At 34.2% G+C, this 26622-nt stretch overlaps 3 protein-coding genes across 6 annotated transcripts; 2 read left to right on the top strand and 1 right to left on the bottom strand.

Moving 5' to 3' along the window:
• Positions 1–660: 660 nt before the first annotated feature.
• On the top strand, positions 661–4985 carry betaCOP (coatomer subunit beta). Of its 4 annotated transcripts, none has more exons than XM_017901279.1 (10): positions 661–767; positions 972–1359; positions 1435–1768; positions 1833–2121; positions 2197–2537; positions 2624–2888; positions 3001–3368; positions 3495–3939; positions 4018–4253; positions 4379–4985. In XM_017901279.1, the coding sequence occupies exons 2-10, from the start codon at positions 992–994 to the stop codon at positions 4607–4609; spliced, it is 2877 nt and encodes a 958-aa protein (XP_017756768.1). In that variant the 5' UTR covers positions 661–767; positions 972–991; the 3' UTR covers positions 4610–4985. The 4 variants fall into 4 exon arrangements, with proteins under 4 accessions (XP_017756768.1, XP_017756765.1, XP_017756766.1 ...); XM_017901276.1 differs by having other exon boundaries at positions 946–1359; XM_017901277.1 differs by lacking the exon at positions 661–767 and adding an exon at positions 805–855 and having other exon boundaries at positions 946–1359.
• Positions 4986–5023: 38 nt separating this feature from the next.
• trpl (transient receptor potential-like) lies at positions 5024–14703 on the bottom strand. Its single transcript, XM_017901262.1, has 18 exons — positions 14115–14703; positions 13285–13500; positions 12985–13207; positions 12057–12254; positions 11050–11239; positions 10145–10330; positions 9237–9427; positions 8976–9154; positions 8277–8561; positions 7916–8106; positions 7789–7832; positions 7593–7714; positions 7330–7517; positions 7054–7244; positions 6699–6895; positions 6319–6600; positions 5929–6067; positions 5024–5454 (listed from the first exon to the last, which is right to left on the bottom strand). Exons 2-18 carry the CDS (start codon positions 13462–13464, stop codon positions 5183–5185), a joined length of 3258 nt encoding a protein of 1085 aa, XP_017756751.1. The 5' UTR covers positions 13465–13500; positions 14115–14703; the 3' UTR covers positions 5024–5182.
• Positions 14704–20047: 5344 nt separating this feature from the next.
• On the top strand, positions 20048–25391 carry LOC108548358 (putative eggshell protein). Its single transcript, XM_017901261.1, has 5 exons — positions 20048–20204; positions 21392–21474; positions 23623–23856; positions 24366–24509; positions 25224–25391. Exons 1-5 carry the CDS (start codon positions 20048–20050, stop codon positions 25389–25391), a joined length of 786 nt encoding a protein of 261 aa, XP_017756750.1.
• The last annotated feature ends 1231 nt before the right edge of the window (positions 25392–26622 follow it).

Genomic DNA, 26622 nt, shown 5'->3' with positions numbered 1-26622 from the left:
TGGTAAACTTTACGTGAAGAATTAAGAAAACGTAAGCGCATACGTGATTTGTGAAATAACGATTGTTTAATCAGGTAACTTAATTAATTACGCAACTTGAGAAAGCTCGATTAAAACAAATTTTGAAAAAAACGTTAGGAGAACTTCTGCTAAGTTTATCATTAGGTTCTTAGAGAAATCTCGGCAATTCATGAAGTTGAAACTTAAGTTTGTAAATATATTTTAGAGGTAATAATTACCAAATATATTTTAACATTTAACTAAAGGTATCTTGTACTTTAAGATTAAATTTCTATTAGTGGTAGTCTAATAAAATATTTTTCTGTAAAAATATTTGTTTATGCATATGTATGTGTTTCTTTGTAAAAATAAAAAATTTAATTTTCTGAGTATTCTTCTAGCACGAGTTCCCCCCTCATTTTATCAAAATATTTTTTAATATCTTTATATTAAAACGTGATCGTTAGAAGTTTTAAAATTGAAGTATTGCAGAATGAGAAATGGAAAGAATATGAAAACTATTATTTATGCGATAAATCAGTGCATAAAAAATAGTTTACGAATGAAATAACCTAACAAATTCAAAAATGTGCGAACTACGTGGAGGATTTGGATTGTGGCGCTATCTACTCCTAGCTTCAATATTCCCCTAGTGTAGGGGTTTGACACGTATGCTGTTTTCATTGTTTCCGGATTCATATAAATGTCAGTTGACCAATTAAAAGCTATTGTTGTCCTTTGTTATTGCATAACTTTCTTGTGATCAGGTATGTCGAATTCAATCAACATACTATATAATGTTGTATTCACCTTGATAAGTTAAACGCATACTAGGCGGCAACATAACCTCACTTTGTAATGTATTTCATAAATAACTGCGCTTAGAAAATTTCAAGTATGCAATTGAAAATTATATTGATTATATTGATCGTTTTCAATTTATAGGTCATAAAATAGTATTTTTTTGGCAGAGCATCAAACAGCCAAGAAAATGAGTGCTATGACCGAGCAACCTTGCTACACATTGATAAATGTTCCAACTGATACAGAACCATTGAATGAACCTCAGTTGAAACAAGATCTTGAAAAGGGTGATGTCCAGACAAAAATTGAAGCCCTTAAGAAAACCATTCATATGATTTTGAGTGGAGAACGTTTACCTGGACTTTTGATGACTATTATTAGATTCGTACTGCCTCTACAAGATCACACCATAAAAAAACTCCTTTTGATATTTTGGGAGATCGTTCCCAAAACTTCTCCCGATGGAAAATTACTTCAGGAAATGATTTTAGTTTGTGATGCTTATAGAAAAGATTTACAGCATCCAAATGAATTTGTTAGAGGTTCCACATTAAGGTACTAAGGGAATAAATATTTTTAACTTTAACACATATACAAGCCTTAAATTTAAAATACATCTTTATATTTCAGATTCTTGTGCAAACTGAAGGAACCAGAACTTTTGGAGCCCTTGATGCCTGCAATAATTGCATGTTTAGAACATAGACACTCTTATGTTAGACGTAATGCAGTTCTGGCTATTTTTACAATTTACAGAAACTTTGAGTTTCTTATACCAGATGCTCCAGAATTAATAGCAAAGTATTTAGAAGGGGAACAAGACATGTCCTGTAGAAGAAATGCATTTTTAATGCTTTTACATGCTGATCAGAGCAGAGCACTAGCTTATTTAGCAGCTTGTTTGGATCAAGTACCCAGTTTTGGCGATATATTGCAGTTGGTTATTGTAGAACTAATTTACAAGGTGCATAGTTTTTGAAGAAGTTTACATTTTATTGCCATCAAATATTAATGTATTCATTTTGTAGGTTTGTCTTGCAAATCCATTAGAAAGAGCTCGTTTTATCAGATGTATCTATAGTTTGTTAAATTCACCCAGTGCTGCTGTACGCTACGAAGCAGCTGGAACTTTGATTACACTTTCTAGTGCTCCCACAGCAATTAAGGCAGCAGCCTCTTGCTACATCGAATTAGTTGTTAAAGAAAGCGATAATAATGTTAAATTGATTGTATTGGATCGCTTGATTGCAATGAAAGACAGTCCTGTTTATGAAAGAGTTCTCCAAGATCTGGTTATGGATGTACTTCGGGTTTTAGGTAAATTTCTGAAATTAAAAACGAAGACAGTGCCACACTGTAGAATATTGTTTAAAGCCTTAATTCGTATTTTAGGTTCTCCAGCATTGGAAGTTAGAACAAAAACATTAGCTCTAGCGATGGACTTGGTAACAACTCGCACGATTGAAGAAATGGTTCAGTTACTGAAGAAAGAGGTGCTTCGAACAGCTGGTGGGGAACAGGAAGATGCCGGCCGATATCGACAACTTCTCGTTCGGACGTTGCATGCTTGTTCTATCAAATTCTCAGACGTCGCGGCTACAGTAATTCCAGTATTAACAGATTTCTTATCGGAAAATAATGAGGCTGCAGCAACTGATGTTTTGGTGTTTGTCCGTGAAGCTATTCAGCGATTTGAAACTCTGAGACCACTCATTGTTGAAAAACTCCTTGAAGTACATATTCAAAATATAAATAAAATAGAATTGATCATTATTTTTTTATCCTAAAAAATCCATTACATCTTGAGCATTATTTACAGGTATTTTCACATATTAGATCAGTAAAGGTACACAGAGCTGCATTGTGGATTCTCGGAGAATACGCAACATCTAAAGAAGATATTGAAGCCGTAATGAGTCGTATACGGGCTGCTTTAGGAGAACTGCCATTACTGGAAGCAGAGAATAAACGTCAGGCTGGTGAAAAATCACTTGAAGATGGAAATGTTCAAATTATGCCTGCACAATTAGTTACGTCAGACGGCACATATGCTACTCAGAGTGCATTCAGTGCAACATCTACACGTAATTATCTTTTAGCATTTACATCCTTTAGTATCCTACATCTGTTTTTTTTTTTTTTTTTTTACAAGAAAACGATTAATATGTTTGCCACTCTTTTCTCTAATATTTGTAGGCAAGAAAGAAGAAAAACGCCCTGCACTGGTTCAATACATGATGGATGGTGACTTCTTCATAGGTGCCTCTCTAGCTACGACTTTAGCTAAGCTGGCGCTTCGTTATAAAGGTCTGGAAAATGACGTGCAGAAAAGCAATCGCATGCAAGCTGAAGCAATGCTGGTGATGTCCAGTGTACTGCAGTTAGGATGTTCAGGTCTTCCAACTAAAGCAATAACGCATGATGACGCCGAACGTTTGTCTTTGTGCCTAAGATCTTTAGCATGTCCAACACCACTCGTACAGAAAGTTTTCACTGAGGGATGTCGTGATGCTCTTGGTAGAATGTTAACAGCGAAAGCGGAAGAAGATTCACAGAACCAAAAGGTTATATATCATATCGATTTAATTTATTTTTACTTAGTATTCATGAACTGTTTATTTCTCCATTTATGCACCGAGCAAGTTAGAAATTTTATAACAAACAAATAATGTATTTTTTTACTTACACAGGCAAAGGAGAAGCCAGGTAGCGTTGTTCAAGTAGACGACGCGATACAGTTCCTACAGTTGAGCCGTGGTTCAGATCTAACAGGTGGAGCTGCTGATGTATTTGAACAGAGTTTGAGTGCTGCAGTTGCTGGAAGACCTGGTGCTTCTGGAGATACGCCAGTTCCCAGTGCTTTGAGCAAGGTTACTCAGTTAACTGGCTTTTCAGATCCTGTTTACGCAGAAGCTCTCGTTCACGTTAATCAATACGACATTGTACTGGATGTTTTAATCGTTAATCAAACAGAAGACACTCTGCAGAACTGTACTTTAGAGCTTGCTACGATGGGTGACTTGAAACTCGTGGAAAGACCACAGCCTATCGTACTTGCTCCTCGAGATTTCGCAAGCATTAAGGCAAATGTAAAAGTAGCCTCTACAGAAAATGGAATAATATTTGGGAACATAGGTAATTAGTAAAATTCAATTATTAGTTAATGATTTATTGAATTAGACCACTAAAAAAAATGAACTAATTAACTTCTAGTATATGATGTGTCTGGCGCGGGATCTGATAGAAGCGTAGTAGTGTTGAATGATATACATATCGATATCATGGATTACATAGTGCCGGCAACATGTACCGATGCAGAGTTCAGACAAATGTGGGCAGAGTTCGAATGGGAAAATAAGGTGTCTGTAAATACGACATTATCAGATTTGAGAGAGTATCTCGCTCATCTATTAAAATCCACAAATATGCGATGTCTTACTCCAGAAAAGGTATTGTATTTTAAATTTAATTTCTCGATAAATAATATATATTTTTATAACATTTGAACCAATTGTAAAAATTAAAGATGGAACAACCATTTAAAAAACAATTGAAAAAAAATATATTTTTTCAGGCCCTCTCTGGACAATGTGGCTTTATGGCTGCGAATATGTATGCGAAGTCGATATTCGGTGAAGATGCATTGGCGAATATGTCCATTGAGAAGCCATTGAATAAACCGGATGCGCCGGTGGTTGGTCACATTCGTATCAGAGCGAAGAGCCAAGGCATGGCACTGTCATTAGGCGACAAAATCAGTTCCACACAGAAAGGTCCCCAAAGTAAAGTGGTGCAAGCCGCTTAGAACGTGTAGTTTTTGACTCATCGTATTCTCAGTATTCGAGTTATTTCCGGGGAGGGAAAAACGTGTAGCCAATCGAGTTCATTCAAGTCGTAATGGCTTTCGCCATTTGCCTTCGTCAATTCCATCATTCAAAGTTTCTTCGAATGCCACGATGTTGAAATATATTTTATACGATCAGTGCATTAATTTATGCATTATTTTAATTTTATTTCCTTATGTCACTACCACTGAACGACGATAACAGTTGTACCCGTGAGCGAAGAAATATATACATACTCTATACTTTAGCTATATGAGCTTGTATTTTATTCTGTTGAAATTAACGTTTCTTATACATACACATATTTTTTAAGGAATAAAGAAAGAAGTACTTTACACCGTCATTCCAATGCCAATTTATTTTCTAATGTCGTAAAAATGTTGTGTCAGTGTATATTTTAATTTTAAATCCCAAATTTAACAATTGATTTTAAATAATACAAAATAAAGGAGTTTCATTTCTTCAGTTCAGAAGTCCTTAAACTAATTTCATAAGTTACATGTTTTATTTTATTTATTTATATATCCATTGCTTTACAACCAGCCTCCTCTTCGAGGTGACCTACTGTTCGCTATTCGTGGCGATTTAGGCATAACATCTACTAGTTTCTCTTTATCTTCTGGCATGTTTGAACTCTTTTTAGGGCTTAGCGAAGGTTTCAATCGCGATTTTATCGTTTTATCTGTGGGCGGAGACAATGTAGATTCTGTGCCAGCATTACCAGTGTTAGATTTGTTCACGTTCTCCACAGAAGAATCAGATGAATATTTAGAACTTTTTATGGAGTGAGTTGATAATGTTGTATCTGCAAGCAACATGATATTAAATAAAACCTAATCTGTTCGAAGTACTATCAAATACAAATGGGTTAAAAATTTAATTCCACGATTTATGAAAAAAGTTCACAGAATTTTTAGAAAATTTCCTATTCAAGCAGAACGACGCGTATCTCAACAAAAGTACACAAACTTTAATCTAATACAAACAGAAACATAGTATATATACATTACACTTACGACTATCTACGATTATAAACACTACAAATTTATTTACCAACTTGTCATAGTGTAATCCAATCTTTCGTAAAATCACTGGAAATATTTATTTATGCAAATGACAATAAAGGAAAATTGTTTTTTTTTTATTGACGATGTTTATAACATTAATGATATTTGTTAATAATATTTCTAATAATTCTGTGAAATTAAGAAAATTGCTTAATTGAACTGTGAGATTGCTAACGAAATAGTTTTGGAATGAAAGTGATACAAATCCTTACCAGCAGATTGTTGATAGGCTGGGATCGAAGAATTCGAGGACTTCCTTTTGACAACCCGTGGCGGTGTACGAAGCGGTGCTGGTGGTGCAATCTTGTTGGGTTTCTCGTCGACGTAGTCCATCGACATCACGGGCTTCTGCTATAAAGGAAAGCAGCAGCCTATCAGTCAATTCCCCATAGAGAGCAAAAACAAGGAGTACAAAATATAAATCGAAATAATTTCGTTATTGGAAAATTAATAAAATCTTGCTTGAACTGTTCATTCTAGTTATATCTGAAGACTTAACAATTACTTTGATTTTCGATTTTGAAAAAGTTAGCAGAGAATTTTTAATTAATATTTTTTAATTCTTATTTATTTCGAATTTTATAACGCGAGGTAGTTCTCACTTTATTCGAAGGTTTATTGCAATCTGATATGACAGTAAGTATCGGGGGCTCGGGTTTTGTTTCGTGCAAGGCATCCTCAGTCTCAGTGATATCTTTGAGAACATGAAGAATCGTTGAAGTCGTGCTTTCTTGTATCTCTATAGGCGATATAGGTGGTAAAGGATTCTTATTGCTTAATTTCTGTGCTTCTTCCATGGCTTTCTTCAAGCTCAGTTGATTTTGAAGGGACGCTCTGCTGGTGCTTTTGCCGATCTGAGAACTCTTCACGGCGCTGTCCACTACCTGCAATATTTCCATCGATATTTTTCGTAATCTCTTTTGGTCGCTAATGTATTTATTTCATAATAAAATTAAATAATAAATTTCGGCAATTTCTGTACCTGGCTCCAACGATGATTAGCCGATTGTAATACAGCTAATTTAGCGATTCTCTTCCATCTGGCGATGTTATCTTCATCTTCAGATGGTTGAAGAGATCCCAGCTCCTCTTCGATCTCTGAACCGTTTACAGGAACTGTCACTTGGAAGTCCTTCATCAGTCTTCTCTCCCACACTTTCATCTTCTTGCCCAGTATAGCTGATTATTCGCACGAATTAGTGGTGAGTATTAATCGAAAAACTTTTTTGTTCAATTTTGAATAATCAACTTATTGTTAATTGACCAATTTATCAAATATTAAACGATTCGTAAAATATTTGCAAAATCTTATCTCTCTAATTCTCTGAATCACTCACTTCTCTCTTTAGTGTCAGCTCCAGCGATGTCCATGCCATTCCTCTGCAAGATATCCAGCAATTCACACCTCCACGAGGATAAGTCCGATTTGAGTTCATGAACGTCGTCTTCGGTGACTGGATCCATTTCGTGTTCAGAATGAGCATTCACGACGTACCGCCATATTAGTGCTCTCATTACTGCTCCATATCTGCAAGAACGAATAATTATTTTAATTATTATCTATACATATTATATTGTATTTAAGTACACATTACACCAGTGTCGATCCTTACTTGGATTCCTGTGCTTTCTTGCGATCGCTCGTCGTCCTGGTGAACTTCTTTTTGCGGAGACCACACAGTCTAAGGAACAATTTGGGTGGTGGAATGATGTTGAACGGAGGAGGAACAGTGCCGCCCTCTTCGAAGTAGCTCATCCACAGCTTCGTTCTTGCGAACTTCCATTCCTTGTCTGCACGTTCCTGTTCATGATTAAATTTTATAATTTCAATTGTTGGAAAACGTTTTCTTATTCTCTTCTAATTTTTGTAATTTACCTCTATGACAGCATAGCTGTTGCTCATCATGGCGATCAGGAGATTTAGCAGGACGATCACGTTGATCACAGAGTAAGAACCAAACATCAGCAGACCCCAAAATCGAGTATACGACTTGATACCTTAAGTACAAATCAAGATTTCTTTAGATATATCAGAGAAAAGATACTAAGAATGGTCTTCAATATGATTTTACCTGTCAGTTCGAAACTTTGACACGACGCGAAAAGGCTGCCGAACCTGTGCAGCCGAGTTAAAGTAAGTTAATACACGATGATACTATACGATACTATAGATCATGGCTCATTGATCGAGATATCGACCTTCTCCATCTCAAACAAGGCTCGCTGGCAGCATCCCAAGATGGATCTGTGAAACCAGTGTAACACTTCCTCCTTTCTAATTCAGCAAAGTACCAGAGGAGCTGGTTAAGACCACAGGCAAACGCGAAGAGCACCAAGGTGTAGATGAAGAAGAACTTGACGATGTCTATCACCATTCTGCCCAGAGATATCTGGAAGAAAATTAAAAAATGAAGTACATAAAATTTCAGAATCTTTTATCTGCCTAATTTTGTACAAATATTGTTCTCTATCTTCATACAAATTTTAATACAATCTTTTTCTTATTGTTAGCTTCCACGGCAATTTCTTTTTAAAGAAGTTGGATAATTAAGAATGGTACCTGAAGAGGACCCAAATGAGGATTGATACTGAACAGGTGGATCAGTTTCAAGGCACTGAAGACGTTGGCCGCGGCGAACAAACCCTCTGCAATTAGCTGAGGATCGAAATCGCTCCAGGTTTCCCTGGGAACCAAAGCCGCCATTGGGTCCTGACTAATCTCAGCTCTCTGCTGAAGATATGCAGCTAGCCTGAGCACCGCCGTCGCGACATAGAGGAAGTTTCTAGTGAAGTCAATGAAGTTCCACATGTCTCGCAAGTATGCCTTCAATCCGTCCACGTAAGCCTTGAAATTATGATTACATCGAGCTTTAAATTATTCCATCTCGCAGCGTCTACTAATCCAAAGCAAACTCTGTCCCATTTTTCTCTATTTATTTTCAGTTTTCCAATTTTTATTACTAAATGGAAAATTTAGAAAATTCTTAACATCACAAAGATCAATGCAACCTTGAGTTTCAATTTTTACAAAATTTCCAACATTTTACTCATTTTAGAAGCTTTTGCAGGCCAATATTTGAAATCCTATTTGATTAATTAATAAAAATTGTACAGTATACGTTTGATTTTATCCATTTTCATGAAACTTCATTACTCTTGTGAGATAAATGGTGGAAAGATAGCGTGTCTATTTATTTCTGACAGAGTGGGGGATATTTGCTCTAAATTTCGTGTTTGCTAAGTTCGAAGTGGCAGACACCTCTCTCATTTCTTGCCAAATAAATCCAAGAACGTAGAGGATTACGATACACTCGAGAATCGACGGGGCTGCGCCTCTTTGCCTCGCCAGCTCCGCCTCAACATTCCTCTTCGTATCCACGCTGCCAAACATCTTCACTATTTCCACTTCTGCTCGTTGGGACACCAACATCAGAATAACTGAAACAACCGTGCGTTTTTCAATCGTTTTATCCACGATGCGATAATTAACATCGTTGATCGTTAATTTAGGAAGACTCACATAGGAAGAGCAAGTAGGACGCAGCGTGGACGAGGAATTTTACGAATGGTTTTCGGACTAGTTGGCCAGTTTTAGATTCCGGTGCTAGTAGGTACACCATCGAGTAGAATGGGAACATCACGGCAGTTTTCGCGAGAATTCCACACTTTTGGCCCATCCTCATGCGACGAAAGCCAGGTAGACCATCGTACCTTTGGACAAAGATAAATATAGGATAGATGAAGATGTATTAAATTTGTAGAAATATTATTATATCCAAATTTTATATCTTATGGACGTATAGGTAACCCATGTATAGATATATATACACGTAATCTACAATTACATAAATATATATACATATAAAACCATAGTAAGAACACACTGATTTATTTAAGGATTTTAATCAAGAATTAATAAAATTGATCCAAAATTAATATTTTTTAGTAGACTCACTCGTGAAAGGAAACCTTGTCAAAGATCTATATAGAATAATTTTCTTTCCAGAAATAAAATTACAGCAAATAGTTATGGTTACACATAATTCATAATTGGAGTAATATAGATACATTGAAAGACATATTAATTAAATAGAAAATAGATATTTAAATGGAAGATAATTTAAAAATAAATTACAAATCTATCTCCAAGAAGAAATATTATCAGATTGAATTGACGAATTTATGTTATAAGAATATAATTACAATTAAAAATATAAATACTGGAGATCTTAATTCCAATTTATCGAACGTTGACGAACAGGAGAAATTTCAGGGAAATGACGAGATAGGGGATTATTAGGTACAGTACAACGAGATCTTCTACTTTCGAATATAATACGCGAAATAAAGTTTGCAATCAACCCCGAAGCAATTTCGTAACGGATAATTCAGGGGTAGAAAATCGAGGGAAGTTCGTAACGAACTCACCAGATCGCCGCCAACAGTTGCTGCACGTGGGAATTGGCGACGAAAGTTTTCTGCTTATATTGTATAGCCAATTCTAATCTGGCCAGCTGCTTCGTGGACAAGTTCTCCTCATCCTCCGGATCATAGTTGAGGATCGTCTGTAATTCTGTGGTGGTTCGCACTTGTTGCAGCAGATCAACAGCGAATCTAATTGAAACGAAATCGACGAAAGCTTTTAAGGATATTCTCATTGTAAGACCCAAAAGCTGCAATTTCTATCTATCATTCCTGCAAATGTGAGAATTATTATACTAATTCTTTTCGATGTCTTTTCCTTCACTCGCAATGATCTTATTTTACATTAACTTTTCAAGCAAATTGTTCATTTCCTGGGTCATTTTCTAAAGATATATTTTCAAAAATATACAATATACATTAAAATATGAATATACATTATTCTGCTATTTTTCAAACGAATTTTTAATTTCTACATTGGGTTATTTTTTAAATATACATTTTTATAGATTATTCTTCTATTTTTTAAATGAATTTTTAATTTCTATCCTGGGTAATTTTTTAAATATACATTTTTGTAGATTATTCTGTTATTTTTCAAACGAATTTTTAATTTCTGCCCTGGGTCATTTTTTAAATATACATATTTTTATAGATTATTCTTCTATTTTTCTAATGAATTTTTAATTTTTATCATGGGTCACTTTTGAATATATGTTTTTGTAGTTTATTGTGCTATTTTTTAACAAATTTCGTGCCATGTTTTTAAGTACAAAGAAGGTGTAGGATAGAAACAAATAAAAATTGGAAGGGATAAATAATTTTTTAATAGTGAGAGATTTTGTTTAAATAATAAGACGAAGTGTCTGAAATTAATAACGCGGAAGGAGATAAAAATAGACGAAGTTTACCTCTCGACCTGTCGTCGAAGCTTCAGATATTCGCCCCTGCTTTCCGGTTCGGCGATTGTCAGTTCTCGAAGTTCCCAGCTCAATTGAAAAGCAGTGAGCAGAGGGTCTGGCGAGCTGAGAGCTATCAAACTTGGACTTGCCAGTGCTTTGTACTCGGAAATCCTAGTCGACGAAAGTCTCAGAGGATCGCCTGTATAAGAAGGAATAATATCCGATTCGCTGACTGTTTCAAATATTTAATTAAAAAAGTTGAGAATATATAAATGTAATTCTAGCAAATCTCCTCCCTCGATTAGACCATAACTTGTCTAACTCCATAAATTCCACAAGTTATATACACCAGTATTTATAATTTATTAATTTTATTAATTTCAGATTATATACCTAATTTTATCCTGATTTATTAACTTCACATTCACAAAGTAATATTAACCTTCTGCAATTTTATGACACTTATAGTTGTCACTATATGGCATATATATTTATCTATTTTCTTCTACTTATTTTCTTATAATTAGTATTTCATTGCTATACCATCCTAGCAGTAGCAAATAATCCATCTATGATTCAGATTCACAATGACAATAACTAGACTCCACTTCTCAAATTAAAGTAAGGAACCTTATTCTTACATACTTCTAAATCTCATCCTCAAAACCAAAATTCCAATCAACTGCTATTACAGAGAATTAAATTAATTTCCCTCATCACCCTTATAATTCCCAGTCTACTGCATTGTCATTTCAATTTTTAATCAATTAGAATGATTTTTCTCTCCATTTTTCTAACATTTCAATTCCATAATACACATCCAATTGTATTCCTCATAGAGATACACAATGCACATGCAATTGTAGTCTCCATCCCAGGACTGTCTCAACAATTCTCAAAATAGATCTTTCTCTGAAATTATTATAAAATATGATACAGATATTCGAGGAAATAAATCAGCAATTTTTCTATCTACTTGAGAACTCGTCTCACAGCATTTGTAGAAGATATCTTACCCGTGGTGGATCTTAAACAATCGGCGCATCCACATCTGATATCGTGCGGCATAGGTAGGGTGGCGCCACGGTCGAGCAGCAACTTGAGGATCTCGTAGTTGTTTCTCTGCGCCGCGAGGATCAGTGGTGTGATTTCTGGCGGATACCTCGCGGATGCTGGATCGATCTTCTGCCAGCTGTGAATCACCTCTTTCGTGGCTGCAATCGCAGATTACAAGGATATTTTATAGAAAACCATAAGACTCTGAACACGATCGTAAATCCTTCCACGTCTTCTCTAATCTTTTCGTCTATAAATTCCCTACGTTTTAGTTTATTACCCTAAGACACTCCGTGACAGCATCCTGCAGCTTTCAGTCTAATTTCTGTGAACAATTTTTCTAATACCTCAAAACGCTTTTGAAGTATCCTAAAATTATACTTAAAATTCTTTCGATATCCAGGACTACTTTCTTCTACTGAATAAATAATTTAAGTTGCCCAGTTGATTATTATAATTCAAAATTGTACTATAATATATCTCCCTCGTCACGTTTTCAAACTAATTTTTATACAAATTTTCTGTAATTCCTCCAACTAATATTTTTAAATATTTTTATAATTCATCACACTAGCTTCTTCAATTTTTCAAAGTAATTGTTTTGCTGGATGTCTCTGATGCTTCCAAATTACATTTTTCAACAGTGTCAGTCGTCCATGTGATCTCCAAAATTGTATCCAAGAAATTCTATATCTTTCCTAAACCTTCATTTCTTTTATTTCTTCAATCTTCCAATAATTTTTATCCATCATCACAGTATCTCCAATTTTTCCAGCCTCTGCCAAACTACATTTTTCATCCTCGATTTAAATGAATTTAATTTAAATTAATTTTACATCTTCAGAAATGGAAGACTTCGATATTGATAATAGAAGATTGGAGACCTACAGTTGTTCTCAGCCAATGCATCAGCAGTGAGAAGCTCCTCGTGTTCCAGCAGCAGCTCCACAGCCTCCACGAACTCCTGATCGATGGCTCGAAGAAGGGCATCCTTGGTCTCGACGCCCATCACCACTAGCAGCTCGACCATCTCCAAATTCTCAGAGTCGATGGACAAACACAGAGCCCCTCGACCCAAACTGTCCACGCAGTTTATGTCCAGTGGTTTGCCCTGAAAGTCGAATTCTTCTGAAGCAAATCCCAGCGAATGATCGGACGATTGAACAATTAATTTCGACAAGGACTCACATTGACTCCGCCTTTCTTGGCCAATTGGATGAACCTCTTCACGTTCACCAGATCGCCTCGTTCCACTGCCAACAGATACTTCTTTTCTTCGATGTTCAGAGATCTTGGCAGCTGAACCACGTAGCTGTCCATCTCGTCTGAAGCTGACTCTATCTCCTTATCTGACTTCTCGCAGCTCATTTTGAACTACGATATTGATGACAGGCTCTTGGATTTCTATTACAGGCAAGTGGAGTCTGATAATTAATTGGTAATCGAAATTTTAGAAATAGAAATGGAGGAATGTACAGGGTAACTCAATTGCTTTTAACTAGAATATTTGGAGAATTTTTATAATATTCTGGAATTATTAATATTTTTATAGTATTTTAAAATTCCCCTTTTATTTGGGTAATTTATAGTATAAATTTTGGAAGTTAAAGAGAAGATTTTGGAATTGGGATTTATACATGAATGAAATCTTAGGCAAACTCGAATTTATATTATATAATATTTTATGATCAAATATAAGAATACAGAATAAGAGGAGCTCTTCAAGATCATCAGAAACTTCCTACTCTTGAGTTTCTTAAGAAATTTTTAGAATCGAAGCTTTCATAGTTCAGATGATCAAAATTATTGGGATACCTAGTATTAGAATAATATTTCTGCAATAAAAATTTTTCAGGATTCAAAGTCACGTTATACTGTTCCTATCGGTATAGTACAATAAAATTTCTTAACTATTAAAAATATTTAAGCCATAGAAAATCTTTCACAGCACCAAATCATTCAAAATTTATCGAAAAACAATGGAAAAGCTAAAATCCAAAGAATTTTCGAACTCTTACTTCTTTATCACTGCATACACAGGTAATCCTCGATATTCGCTCGTCCAATCCACATTAGCCCCACTGACACACCTAATTCAGCCACTGCCCTTCACTTCCCTAATCTCAATATCACCACTCTTTGTCCCACGTCTTTCGTCACTTTCCCTGTTACATTACACAGGAATACAGTCTCTATACTACAACACAAAAGTCCTACGAACCTTCCCTCTATATCGCAAAGACTCCACGAAGATTCGTCACTTCTCTAACTCGCGAAGGCTCCACACGAAGATTCGTCACTTCTCTACCACCTCGCGAATCTTTCAGAAACTTCCTTCATCCCTTTTCCCCTTATCCACGAAGATCCTGCGAACCTTCCTCACTGCTCTCCTGATCCACGAAGATTCCGCGAACTCTCGGTAGCCTGTGACTATGCGAAAACCGCGAGCATTTCATCCGCGAATCTTGGTACCGGTTGAACTCCGTGCTGGAGAAATGTAGGATTTTCGGGTGTGTTCGGGGTGAAGAAGGTTGACAGGGTGACCGGCGTTCGATAGCCGGCGTTCGATGGCCGGCGGAGCGATCGACGTGTTCAGGTATGGAGAATTTTGCGGGCAAACGTGGCTGTAGAGCGGCGTATCCGCTTATATAGCGGATGATGGAAATCGAATTACGAGTATTAACCGAGACCCTGTTTACTTGGCCAGTCGCTTAAGGCGACATACACACGCTGGCTAATTTGCTTATCGATATCTCGTTAGCCGCGTGACGGGCTGTCGCACGGCGACGGTGAAGTGCGGCCGCAATGTTGCCTGGTTGCAGAGAGTGGCTGATGATGCCGTTCAGCTGCCGGATCCTTAGTCGCATTGTGGGCTTTTAGAGTGATCTTTGCTCGCGATGGCCGTGTCGATATTTGATTACGTGTATTGGAGGATGTTAGGAGGTTAGGAGAGACCGATTTGCCGTATTAGGGGTGAGGAGGCTGTGGCTCAGGGTCTTAGGCCAAGTGGGCGTGGAAGCTGTTAAAGGAACTAGGGGTTAAGAAACTTTCGTTTTATTCTTGTTTTCGGGATAGGTTAGGGAACGTTGGTTCGGGATGGGTTAGGTAGAGGTATATACAGTGAAGATGGTAAACGAGACATGATGGTAGTTGTCACGTGAGAACGAGGAATCCGTATGCTATGTGGTCTTAGCGTTGTTTATTAATCCTGTATGTAACGTTGTCCCGATGTGGACGATCGATGACTCTTACGTGATCTTGATCCTCGATGATCTTTGAATAACTTTGACGATTCGTGATGCGATTCGAATTACGATTTTATGCGTGTTATAACCTTGGAATGAGCTTGTGCATTGTGACGCGACCTCGATGATCCCTTGTGGTCTTTGAATGACCTTAACATCATTTAGAACGGCATTAATGATCTTCGTGTGATGATGAAATGAACTTGGCGCCCATTTATGCGACCTCGATGGCACTTTGTGACGTTTTAATGACCTTAGCCTCCTTTGAATTGACCTTAATGACCTTCGTGTAACCATTAAATGACCTTGACACCAAATTCCGCGACCTGGATGGCTCCTCCTGAAATTTGAATGTCTTTAGCTTCTTTTGGAACGATGTTAATGGCCTACATGTGATCTATAAATTACTTTAATGTCCTTCGTGGGACCTTTAAATAACCTTGACTCCTAATGGCAGGTCTTCAATGACTTCTGCTGATCATGAAATAATCTTAACTCCTGCTTGAAATTACTTCAATGACTTCTATGTGATCTTCAAATGTCTTTGACGAGTAATGACTCCATCTTGAGGTTCTCCATGACTTTCGCACGATTGTGACCTTTAATTAATATTGCAATAGGTATATCTTCCCTGACGTTAGGCCTCCAACGCGTCTCAGACATAAAGCAACGTAGTAAAGCATCAGCAGACTGTTACGATCGAATTACCAGCCGAAAAAAAAAACCGTGATTGTTCAGACGCGTTTTAGCGTTTTTCGTCGTTATGGCTGAGTAACATGATCGGGCTCGATATTCTTTTCAGAGGATCTTTTTACGCGGATCGCTCCCTCGAATAGCCCCTAAAGGTTACGATACCCTTAACTCGTGGAATCCTTCAGATCGATTTGTCTTCGATGAAACTTGGGGCATGATAAAAAATAAATTGCGATATTTCGAAGAGATTAGCTCACGGTTATTGGATCATCGATGGCTAATTTCATAAACGGATCAATCTTTCGTGCATTCCTTCGCGATGGTGGCCTTCGTTTTGTTTACATCGGACATTCAAATTTAAGCCTTCCAAGAACTCTCTCGCTCTTCTTTAAGCTGTCAAAGTCTCCAATTTTTACATAGCAATTTTTTTTAACAATGTTTTAAATAATCGTACCCTTTCAGGCTTATTAAACTTCTTAAAGAAAAAAGAAAAATATATATATCATATTTATTTTAAATAATAAATCAATTAATATTTTCAACCTTAAGAGAAAGAACCTCAATTAGATATTGCTAAAATTTAAGGATCTTTCCTTTTATGCCTATATGTCTCAAAATTCTTTCACAGAAGCTACTTTATTTAACGTAAATCTTCATTATATAGTAATTCTCAAGATAACCTTACAAAAGCCTCAAACTTCTTTCATAAAAGACATCATACCTAACCTAAATATTCAATAAATATCAATTCTCAATATAACCTTACAAAGTCTCAAACTTTTTCTACAAAAGGCACTATATCTAACTTAAATCTTCAATGTATAGCAATTCTCGAGACAATCTTACAAAAACCTCAAACTTCCTTCACAATAAATATCAATTCTCAAGATAACTTTATAAAAGTCTCAAACTTCTTTTACAAATGATACTATATTTAACCTAAATCTTCAATAAATATCAATTCTCAAGATAACTTTATAAAAGTCTCAAACTCCTTTTACAATAGACATCATACCTAACCTAAATTTTCAATGCAAATCAATTCTCAAAATATCCTTATAAAAGTCTTAAACTTCTTTTACAAAAGATAGTATATTTAACCTAAATCTTCAATAAATATCCATTCTTAAGATAAATTTACAAGGTCTCCAATTTCTTTCACCAAAGACACCATACCTAACCCAAATCTTCCATAAATATTAATTCTCAAAATACTCTTACAACATAACCTCACAAAATCTCAAACTCTTTTCACAAAAGACGCCATACCTAACCTAAATATTTCCAACAAATATCAATGACCAGCAATTAACAACAAACGCAAAATACTCAAAATAATCTTAAATGTTCCTTTCATGCCCTAAATCTTCATTTTCTCCACGAAACGGGTGCCGATTAATTAATTCCCATCTAACGAGATCCCTCGACGACGCGTCATCGAAGTCTTGGCGACGTCTTGGTCTGGTAAGTAGCTCAGAGCGGTGATAAAAGCTGAAACAGTATTAAGGCCGATTATCCGCGCAACCTGACTAGTTACAATTGCGAAATTCATTAAAATGGACCCGCATTAAAGTGTTCTTCTCTTACGGCTTACCAGGTCGCCAGATATGAGAGGAACGAGGGATGAAAAAGAGCTAGCCGGCTGTTTGCACTGCGGCTTCATCCCCTCGTCCCAGTCGATGTTTGCTCGATGGCTGTTGCGTCCACGACGATCACGGATCCAGCGCAGGCCATCCAGCTTCCGTCCACGAGCTTTTTCCACTTTGATCGCGTTGCTTTCGAGCACCATCCAATGGCCGTTCGAGAGCTGTTCCGATGCGATTAGTTCAGGAGGATATCAACAGGTATTCGCTGGATCCTTTTAACTTTTTATTCTGCTCGAGTGCTTTGGAATTTTTATTTGCCAATCGATTTTCGCTGTAGGTAATTTTTAGTTTTAGGCAACGCATTATTTCTTTCTTTCCCTTCTTTCTTTTATTCCCTTCTTTAGTTTATGCTAGAATAGCAATTATTATTCTGTATTAATATTCCAAAGTAGTTTCATAATATATTTAATATCTGCTATACTGTTTTATAATATTTTTAATTATGTTTATAATTTCTTAAATTATGTTATATATATTTTATAATATTTTTAATTACTGTTATATTATCTTACAGTATTCTGAATGGCTACTATGTAGTATTTCAAGCTTTGTAATATTTTAAATTATTGCAAAATTATTTTCCAATATTCTAAATTACTTCAGGTGTATTATTACCAAATTTCTTCCAAACTCTCATAATTTTTAATTACTATGCAGCATCTCCCATTAGGATCTCCCATCTATTAATCATAAAAGTAGCATTCATGTCAGAGCTGAAGAATATTTAAGAAGCGCTTTAAATAATTGTCCCTAGGTGGATAAGCACAAAAAGGAGTCCATTTTTCTTCTTTTACTGGTGTTCTAAAGTTATTCAAGGATCGTTAAACGCAAGGAGAGTAAATGGTCCAGCGGTGCTGACTCAAGGAAACTGCGAAATGTCAACAGCTTGGCAACTCGATTCTCAGGCGAAAAAATAACACGTTTAGTGTTAGAACGAGCCATGGGGAAGATAAAAGAACGACCTAGAACCCATGGTAGCCACACAGAGCAATGTCGAGTCGTGGTAATACTTTGCACACATATTGCATTACGCGAACGAAGTTATTTCTTACCCACGTCATTCCAAAATGATCGTACAAATCGTAAATGTTCATCTTATAAAACAATTTCTCCTATTTTCAGAAATTTTATTATTTAATTTAATCTCGGTATTTAACCCTTTAAGTTTCCATTCTTTTCACATGCTTTTGATATAGAAATATGATCCACAAAATTTTTCTATATTTTCATAGTTGATACGACAAATATAATTATATTCCAAAATTTATATTTACTATCATTAGGTTATTCGAAAGTCATTTCGTTATTTTTTTATGAAAATGAAAGACGATTTTCTTATAATGAATAAATATTTTATTTTTCATTTAATATTTTATTTCTTTATACGAAATTACTTTCCGAACAACCTAATATTATATTCACCAACGAAATTCATTTGTCAATAATTTATGTTACAAAAGGAATCGTAAAGTCAAATCAAGAAGAAAGTAAAAATATTTAATTGAACGTTGAAAAACGCATTCGACAGTGGCAGATTTAATACTTCATTATATAATATTATGATATTTCAAAATTTATATTTACTATTATTATATTCACCAACGAAATTCATTTATTGATTATTTATATGATAAAAGATCAAGAAGACGAAAATAAAAATATTTAATTAAATATTTAATTAACTGAAAAACGCATTCGACAGTGGCAAATTTAATACTAAATGATCCCATAAAATCCACTAAACCTAATTTATCTATTTATTAACTTTTATTTTCTAATACACTCATCCTATCGTTATACCTCTATGTGCATCGATCGACAGTAATTAATTTATTCTCAAAAAATGATAATTACGATCTAAATAATTTCCAACTAACGATATGAATCGTTATAAATCGTATAAAATAATAACATAAAAATAACAGAAAGATAAAAAAATAGAGAACTCCTTTCGAATATTCCAAAGAAATTCATGAACTCCTTTCGGAGCACAGACTATAAGGGAAAGCGTTTGGAATTGCTAGGAGAATCTGCACGTCGATGAACCGTCTCGATGGACAATCGAGGAACGATTGCACTGAACGATCGATGTCAAGGTAGATGATCTATCGCGAAGCGGATCGAGTGAAAGCGCCTTTTTCCGCGGAACTTTCTTCGTGCCGGAAAAACGCGATGATCAGGCGCAGATTGGAGAGAAAAAGGATTCGAGAGAGGAACCACGCGACGAATAAATCTGTGCCTCGAATCGGGCCGATCTTCAGTGTCTCCTTATCGTCCTCGAACAACAGCCTTCCATCTTCCACGCAGGAAGAATCCTCGAAGATCCGTGATTTTTCTTCGTTTTCCTTCTTCGTTATAGTCGTTGATATGGTGTCGAATTGTGCGATAAGATTTAAAAGGTTGCTCGCAGTTTGCACGATCGCGTCGATTTTTATCGGGAGTTCCCTTGGTCAGGAAGTCGAGAAGGCTCCGGAGGACTTCCGGTACAGAGAGGACCCCGTGGCGGCTGCCAGTGAACACGACGGCAAGTGTGCTTCAAAATGTCTCTTCGTAATTGTTCCGGTCGTAGAATTATCAGGAAATGCCATTTTTTAAATTGTCAATTTTAGAGAAATTTTTTGGAGATTTTTGGAAAGTTTGATACAGCGTATTTTTTGAGCTATTTCACCCTGAAAGCAAATAAATTTATTAATAGTATCTGATACAAGTATCGATTCATTTTAGTCTTTAAACGTAAAATGTACATATGATCATATATCAATCTTTTTCATTATTTTTTCTTCGGAAATTAAATTGTCGTAGGAGTGAATTTATTGTGGAAAAATAAATGCACATGTAATACAGACTGAAGTGCACATTAATAACAATTAATATATATTAAATTATACTAAATTAGTACATTGGTATATTAGAAAATAATAATTGATATAAATTATAATATAGTACCAGTATAGTACTAGTATAGTACCAGTATATAATATAGTATAGTAATTGGCATAAGTTATAATATAGTATAATTGAATATATTATTTACTATATTACATTATTATTATTATTATTATTATTATTATTTTATTCATAAACGGATCGTACTCCATTTAGACATAAATTATCGAAGTATCGTGATTACTATAAAATTGTTAGAAAATCTCAGGTATATATATTACTCGTAATTTAACAAATTTATCCAAGTTCCTTGTTTAATAAAAATACCCAACTATTTTAATGGTTACACTATTTATATATTATTCGAGAATGTTAAATGTATTTATTATTTTTCAAGAATTATTTAAATTATCCAAACCTTTCTTCAATTAAATAAATTCATTCAGAATACCTACTACAAATCTTCGAATTTAATTATCAATATAATTCGACTATAGGGGGTAGTACGTATACGTAAATAATACTTAAAGAAGTATCTTTCTGTTAATATATATAAAAGCATATCTTCTTTTCGAAAATTCTTATTAAAGCTTCGTCAAACATTTAACAGATCCTGGAATTGTTCTTTATAAGTTTCACCATCGTTTCGCCATATTTTCTTTATATATGAAAGTAGCAGACTTAGTAATACGAAAATGAAACTCCCTCGGTTACGTTGGTAAACCGTAATAACCCTAATTAACACCAGCCTTTCATCGAGTTGGAGAATTCCTACGAAACTTTCGGCAAGAAGTGGAAAGCTTTACTCGTAATTAATTCAAACAGGTGGAGGCAAGCATGAGGAGAAGGGTGGCGGCACCGAGTACGAAGAAGATCATCGTAGCTTCGACGAGGAGAAGGGTGACAAGGTACCACGCCATTGTTCCAACTCTCTTACCGAATTGTACAAGTTCCTCTTAATTGCATATTCATAAAAAAGCTTTGGAAAATATTTTATTAATGGAAGTAGAACGACTGGCAGAGGGTATATGCTTTCGAACCGAATTTATCTCCAAGGGGGTTGTCAGACCGACGAGAAAGTTTTTCCAAGATTTATTGAATTATTTAACGTTATACGATCCCTCCTGACGATCGTATGAATCGTTGATAAACTCGGTGTGCCTTGGAAGGTTAATAAAAATACGATGAATTGATGAATACGATAGGGGTGGTAAATTTGATTTAAAGAAATTATATGGACATCGAAAAATTATTTAACGGTGAAGAAAAATACATACAATAGTATAGTATATGAAATAATGGATAAAATTAAGAAATAGTTAAAGTTATAGAATAATATAAAATAATTTTTATTATTAATTTTTATTAATTAAGGCGAATAATAATTAATATCACAAAGTGGTTCAAATTATGGAATATTAGTCAATGTTACATGGAATTATTTTATAGTTAGCTAGTATTATAAAATATCCAAGTAGTCCAAGTTAAAAAATAGTAATTAATATTACAAAATATCCAAGTAGTCCAAGTTATAAAATAGTAATTAATATTACAAAATATCCAAGTAGTCCAAGTTAAAAAATAGTAATTAATATTGCAAAATATCCAAGCATTCCAAGTTATAAAATAGTAATTAATATTACAAAATATCCAAGTAATCCAAATTATAAAATAGTAATTAATATTGCATTGAATAATTAATTAAAAATAGCACCTGGAGTAATGTTTAAAATCTTAAATAACAATTTCCCTCATTTTTATTTATCTTCGTTTATATCGTTTATAGTATCATTCGAATTATCTTTCCAAAAAATCTCATATGTATCGTGAATTACAAAAATGACTCATCAGTGGTATACTACGATACATGGTCGTTAATTCAGTAGCTCGATGCAATATCACAGCTGTAACGAATTTCTTCAGAAGCATGCAGGACTCTCCTGCAGCCACGCTCGCCATCGTCCACGTCCAAGACTCCCTTTTTATCGCCAGTAATATTAGTGTCCACCCGGTGTTTCCAGGGGATTATTTATTATACGCTCGTTGTTGCGCGAACGACATCCTTGCAGCGACCGAACGACGCTTCTTTCTTCACCGGGAAAATATTCTTCGTAACGGCGCCACGGTATTTTCGCCCTTTTGTCCAGCACACCCACCCTCGATATTGCTTCTCGCGTTTATTCCAGACAAGGCTGCTGACCATGTGGCAATTAATCCGTCAAGGCACTCGTCACTTGTCGGAAAAATCCTGTAAATCGTTAATTGAAAAAATATTTTTCGACTTTTCGAATTTTTCTTCGTTAATTATCATATGGGGTTCTTCTTCATGACGTAGATAATTTATTTCAAAGAGAGCTTCGACCATGTGGTAATTATTTTGTCAATGAACTCGTCACTTGTCGAGAAACTTATTTAAATTATTAATGGAAAAGAAATTCTTCGATTTGTAAAATTTTTCTTCGTTAATTATCATATGGGGTTCTTTTTCGTGATGTAGATAATTTATTTTAAAGAGAGTTTTGACCACGTGGTGATTATTTTGTCAATGAGCTCGTCATTTGTCAATAAACTCTAAATCATTAATGGAAAAAAGGTTCTTCGATTTTTTAAAATTTCTTTTCATTAATTATTACGTGGAATTATTCCTTATGACGTGGATAATTTATTTCAAAGAGAGTTTTGACCACGTGGTAATTTATTTGTCAATGAACTCGCCACTTGACACAAAAGTTTCCTAAATCTTTAATTGAAAAAAATTCAGCGATTTTTTTAAATTTTTTCTTCGTTAATTATCACGTAGAATTCTTCCTTATGATATGGATAATTTATTTCGAAAATAGTTGTTAACCATGTAATAATTATTTCGTCAATGAGGCCATCGGTTGTCAGAAAATTTTGCTAAGTTGTTAATTGAAAGAAAATTCCTCGGTTTTTCGAATTTTCGTTTATCAATTATCATTTATATAATATAAAATCCCTACATTCGGTACAAAGAATGTTCAACGTGAATTCCTTCGAATTTTCTCAATTTATCGATTATGTACACTCGGAAATAGGGCTACAAGGTCTTCCACGAGTTCGACAAAGGTGAGAAGGGTCACCATGACAAGGAGGATCACGAACAAAGGTACGACGAGAAGAAGGGAGAAAAGGAAAAGAAGCATGATCAGGCAGATCACTATGACGAGAGTCATCAGGGCGAGGAAGGCGAGAAAGGCGCGAAATTCGACGAGGAGGGCAAGCACCAAAAAGGATACAGCACTAAAGGAGAACACAGTGTCTTCAAAAAGGTTCGTCTAAAAATCCAATCACCAATTTCGTAATAATATAAATCACCCAATAATTAAAAATAATCTTCGATAAAAATTATTCTGAAAAATTTTCGATTTTATGAAACTTCCCTTTTACTTCCCATTCGAGTTTCGGTATTTGAAAAAATTCAATCACCAATTTCGTAATAATATAAATCTCCCAATAATTAAAAATAATCTTCTGATAAAAATTATTCTGAAAAATTTTCGATTTTATGAAACTTCCCTTTTACTCCCCATTCGAGTTTCGGTATTTGAAAAAATCCAATCACCAATTTCGTAATAATATAAATCACCCAATAATTAAAAATAATCTTCGATAAAAATTATTCTGAGAAATTTTCGATTTTATGAAACTTCCCTTGTACTCCCCATTCGAGTATCGGTATTTGAAAAATTCGATCCTTAAAATATTGCACGAAACGATGACTGCAGTCTATCTAGGGAATTTCATTAAAAAATTATGAAAGAAGGTAAATAACTCATAGGACGAGTATGAAAAGAAGCACGATTTTTACGACGAGTATCACGAAGATGGGGAGCACGAGAAACATGGCGGATACCATCACGAGCACGAAGGAAAGAAGGGTGGCCACGAGAAAAAGGGACACAGGGACTCTGGTCGTCACGAGGTTGGTCGTCGAATCGATAATCATTATCCAATTTACACCTTGTTTCACCCTCAATTAGTTCCAATAACCTATTAAATAACTTCCAACAACTCTAAGTCTAGACATGAATTTAAATTAAATTCCATATTTTAACGCGTGAACACCTTTCCTGTCACATGCAAGAAATACTACAATTGTTTCATTCTGCATATTCTCACGAGTCAATTTCACAAAATTTTGTTATTTATTACATTCAGACTTGAAAAATATGGAAGACTATTTAACTCCATTCTTTTTTAATTAATAATCATGGTATATAAACAAATTAATAATTAATTTAACATACAAAGGTATCATATTAGTCGTTCATTTGCCAAATCGATTAATTCCACAAAATAAAAGGTAGAAATTTACTTTGAATAAATTTATTGTATATAGATAAATGGAAAAAGTTTTTAAATTAATTTTCGATCAAATGCTTCGGTTCTGAAAATTGGAGAAATTTAAACAGTGGAAATAAAATAAAATAAAATGATTAATAATTATTAATAACTTAATTAATTTAATTAAATTTAAACTTTAACCTGTGAAAAGTTCATATCAATTGCTTGACAGTGAAAGGATTGTGTTCTTTGGTAGATTATTTGGCAGATAATTAAATCCAAACTTGAATATTAATCGAATATTAGTTAAATGTGTACAGTAATATTTATGACGATGAAATTAATGATTCAGGATCATCATGGTAAGAAGAAGAAGCACGAGGAGGGCCATCATCATCGCAAGCAGAAGGGTCGCAAGCAAGAAGATGGTCAGGACAGTCATCATCGATACGATAAGAAATACGGAAAGAAGGGTGGTCAGGAATCAGGGAAAAAATGGTTCGCCAGCAGTGGTCATTAGATATTTAACGAAACACAGTACGTTCTTTGATTACGAATGCATATTTCTAAAAATCGACTTCGTAACTAGTCACGATAACGAATATTCGCCGTTAAAGAAGCTCTTCGTCATCTATTTCGAGATTCTTTAAAGGAAGATTTAAATAATAAGAATACGAATAGACTAGGACTAAAAACTTTTCGAAACTTTGAAATAAAGACAGGAGAAATTATTAAACTATATTTTGAATGCATATTTTTAAATGTAATTTACGTATGCACATACATACGAGATAATAAAAATTCGATGAAATCCTAAAATAATTTTAAAATGAAATTAAATAGTACCATTGTGATTTGCATTCTCTAAAAACAAATTAAAACACCAGCAAAAATGAGACAGGTCAGAAATGATTAGCATTCTTAAAAAATTTAATATACATTCATATAGAACAAAAATAATTATATATCAAAATAAGTACGATTAGTATATACTACTTAAAATATAAATTACGTACATTAAAATTAAATTTAATATTTCAAAAATACAATACAGTATACATATAATACATATAATATAATATACACGTGCAGTATAATACAGTATACATATAATACATATAATATAATATAGTATGCTTGTGCAATATAATACAGTACACATATAATACATATAATATAGTATACATATAATATATAGAATATACATATAATATAGTATACATGTGCAGTATAATACAGAATACATATAAAATATATAATATACATATAATATAGTATACACGTGCAGTATAATACAGTAAGTATATAATACATATAATATATACATATAATATAATATACACGTGCAGTATAATACAGTATACATATAATACATATAATATATACATATAATATAATACACATGTGCAGTATAATACAGTATAATACAGTATAGATATAATACATAGGATATACATATAATATAGTATACATGTGCAGTATAATACAGTATACATATAATACATCGAAGAATATACATATAACATAGTATACATGTGCAATATAATACAGTATACGATACAATACATTTTTTTTATATTAACAAATTATTCAAATCAATATTAAAAAATCAATTATTATTGAAATCAATATTAAAAAATCAATTATTATTGAAATCAATATTAAAAAATCAATTATTATTGAAATCAATATTAAAAAATCAATTATTATTGAAATCAATATTAAAAAATCAATTATTATTCAAATCAATA

This window comes from Eufriesea mexicana, unplaced genomic scaffold (assembly GCF_001483705.2).
Source record: "Eufriesea mexicana isolate 0111107269 unplaced genomic scaffold, ASM148370v2 scaffold1596, whole genome shotgun sequence".
NCBI classification, from domain to species: Eukaryota; Metazoa; Arthropoda; class Insecta; order Hymenoptera; family Apidae; genus Eufriesea; species Eufriesea mexicana.
The sequence above is the reverse complement of the archived record's forward strand: the minus strand, read 5'-3'. Positions and strand labels throughout refer to the sequence as shown.

Bases quoted from the DNA above. Each gene is read 5' to 3' on its own strand.
- betaCOP (XM_017901279.1), top strand. From the start codon at position 992: ATGAGTGCTATGACCGAGCAACCTTGCTACACATTGATAAATGTTCCA. The intron at 2,122-2,196 runs GTAAATTTCTGA...TTCGTATTTTAG, and splicing joins GGATGTACTTCGGGTTTTAG to GTTCTCCAGCATTGGAAGTT. The intron at 4,254-4,378 runs GTATTGTATTTT...ATATTTTTTCAG, and splicing joins GATGTCTTACTCCAGAAAAG to GCCCTCTCTGGACAATGTGG.
- trpl (XM_017901262.1), bottom strand. From the start codon at position 13,464: ATGAGCTGCGAGAAGTCAGATAAGGAGATAGAGTCAGCTTCAGACGAG. The intron at 7,715-7,788 runs GTAAAATCATAT...TTTGTACTTAAG, and splicing joins TCAAAGTTTCGAACTGACAG to GTATCAAGTCGTATACTCGA. The intron at 7,518-7,592 runs GTAAATTACAAA...AATCATGAACAG, and splicing joins ACAGCTATGCTGTCATAGAG to GAACGTGCAGACAAGGAATG.
- LOC108548358 (XM_017901261.1), top strand. From the start codon at position 20,048: ATGGTGTCGAATTGTGCGATAAGATTTAAAAGGTTGCTCGCAGTTTGC. The intron at 20,205-21,391 runs GCAAGTGTGCTT...TAATTCAAACAG, and splicing joins GGCTGCCAGTGAACACGACG to GTGGAGGCAAGCATGAGGAG. The intron at 23,857-24,365 runs GTTCGTCTAAAA...AATAACTCATAG, and splicing joins AACACAGTGTCTTCAAAAAG to GACGAGTATGAAAAGAAGCA.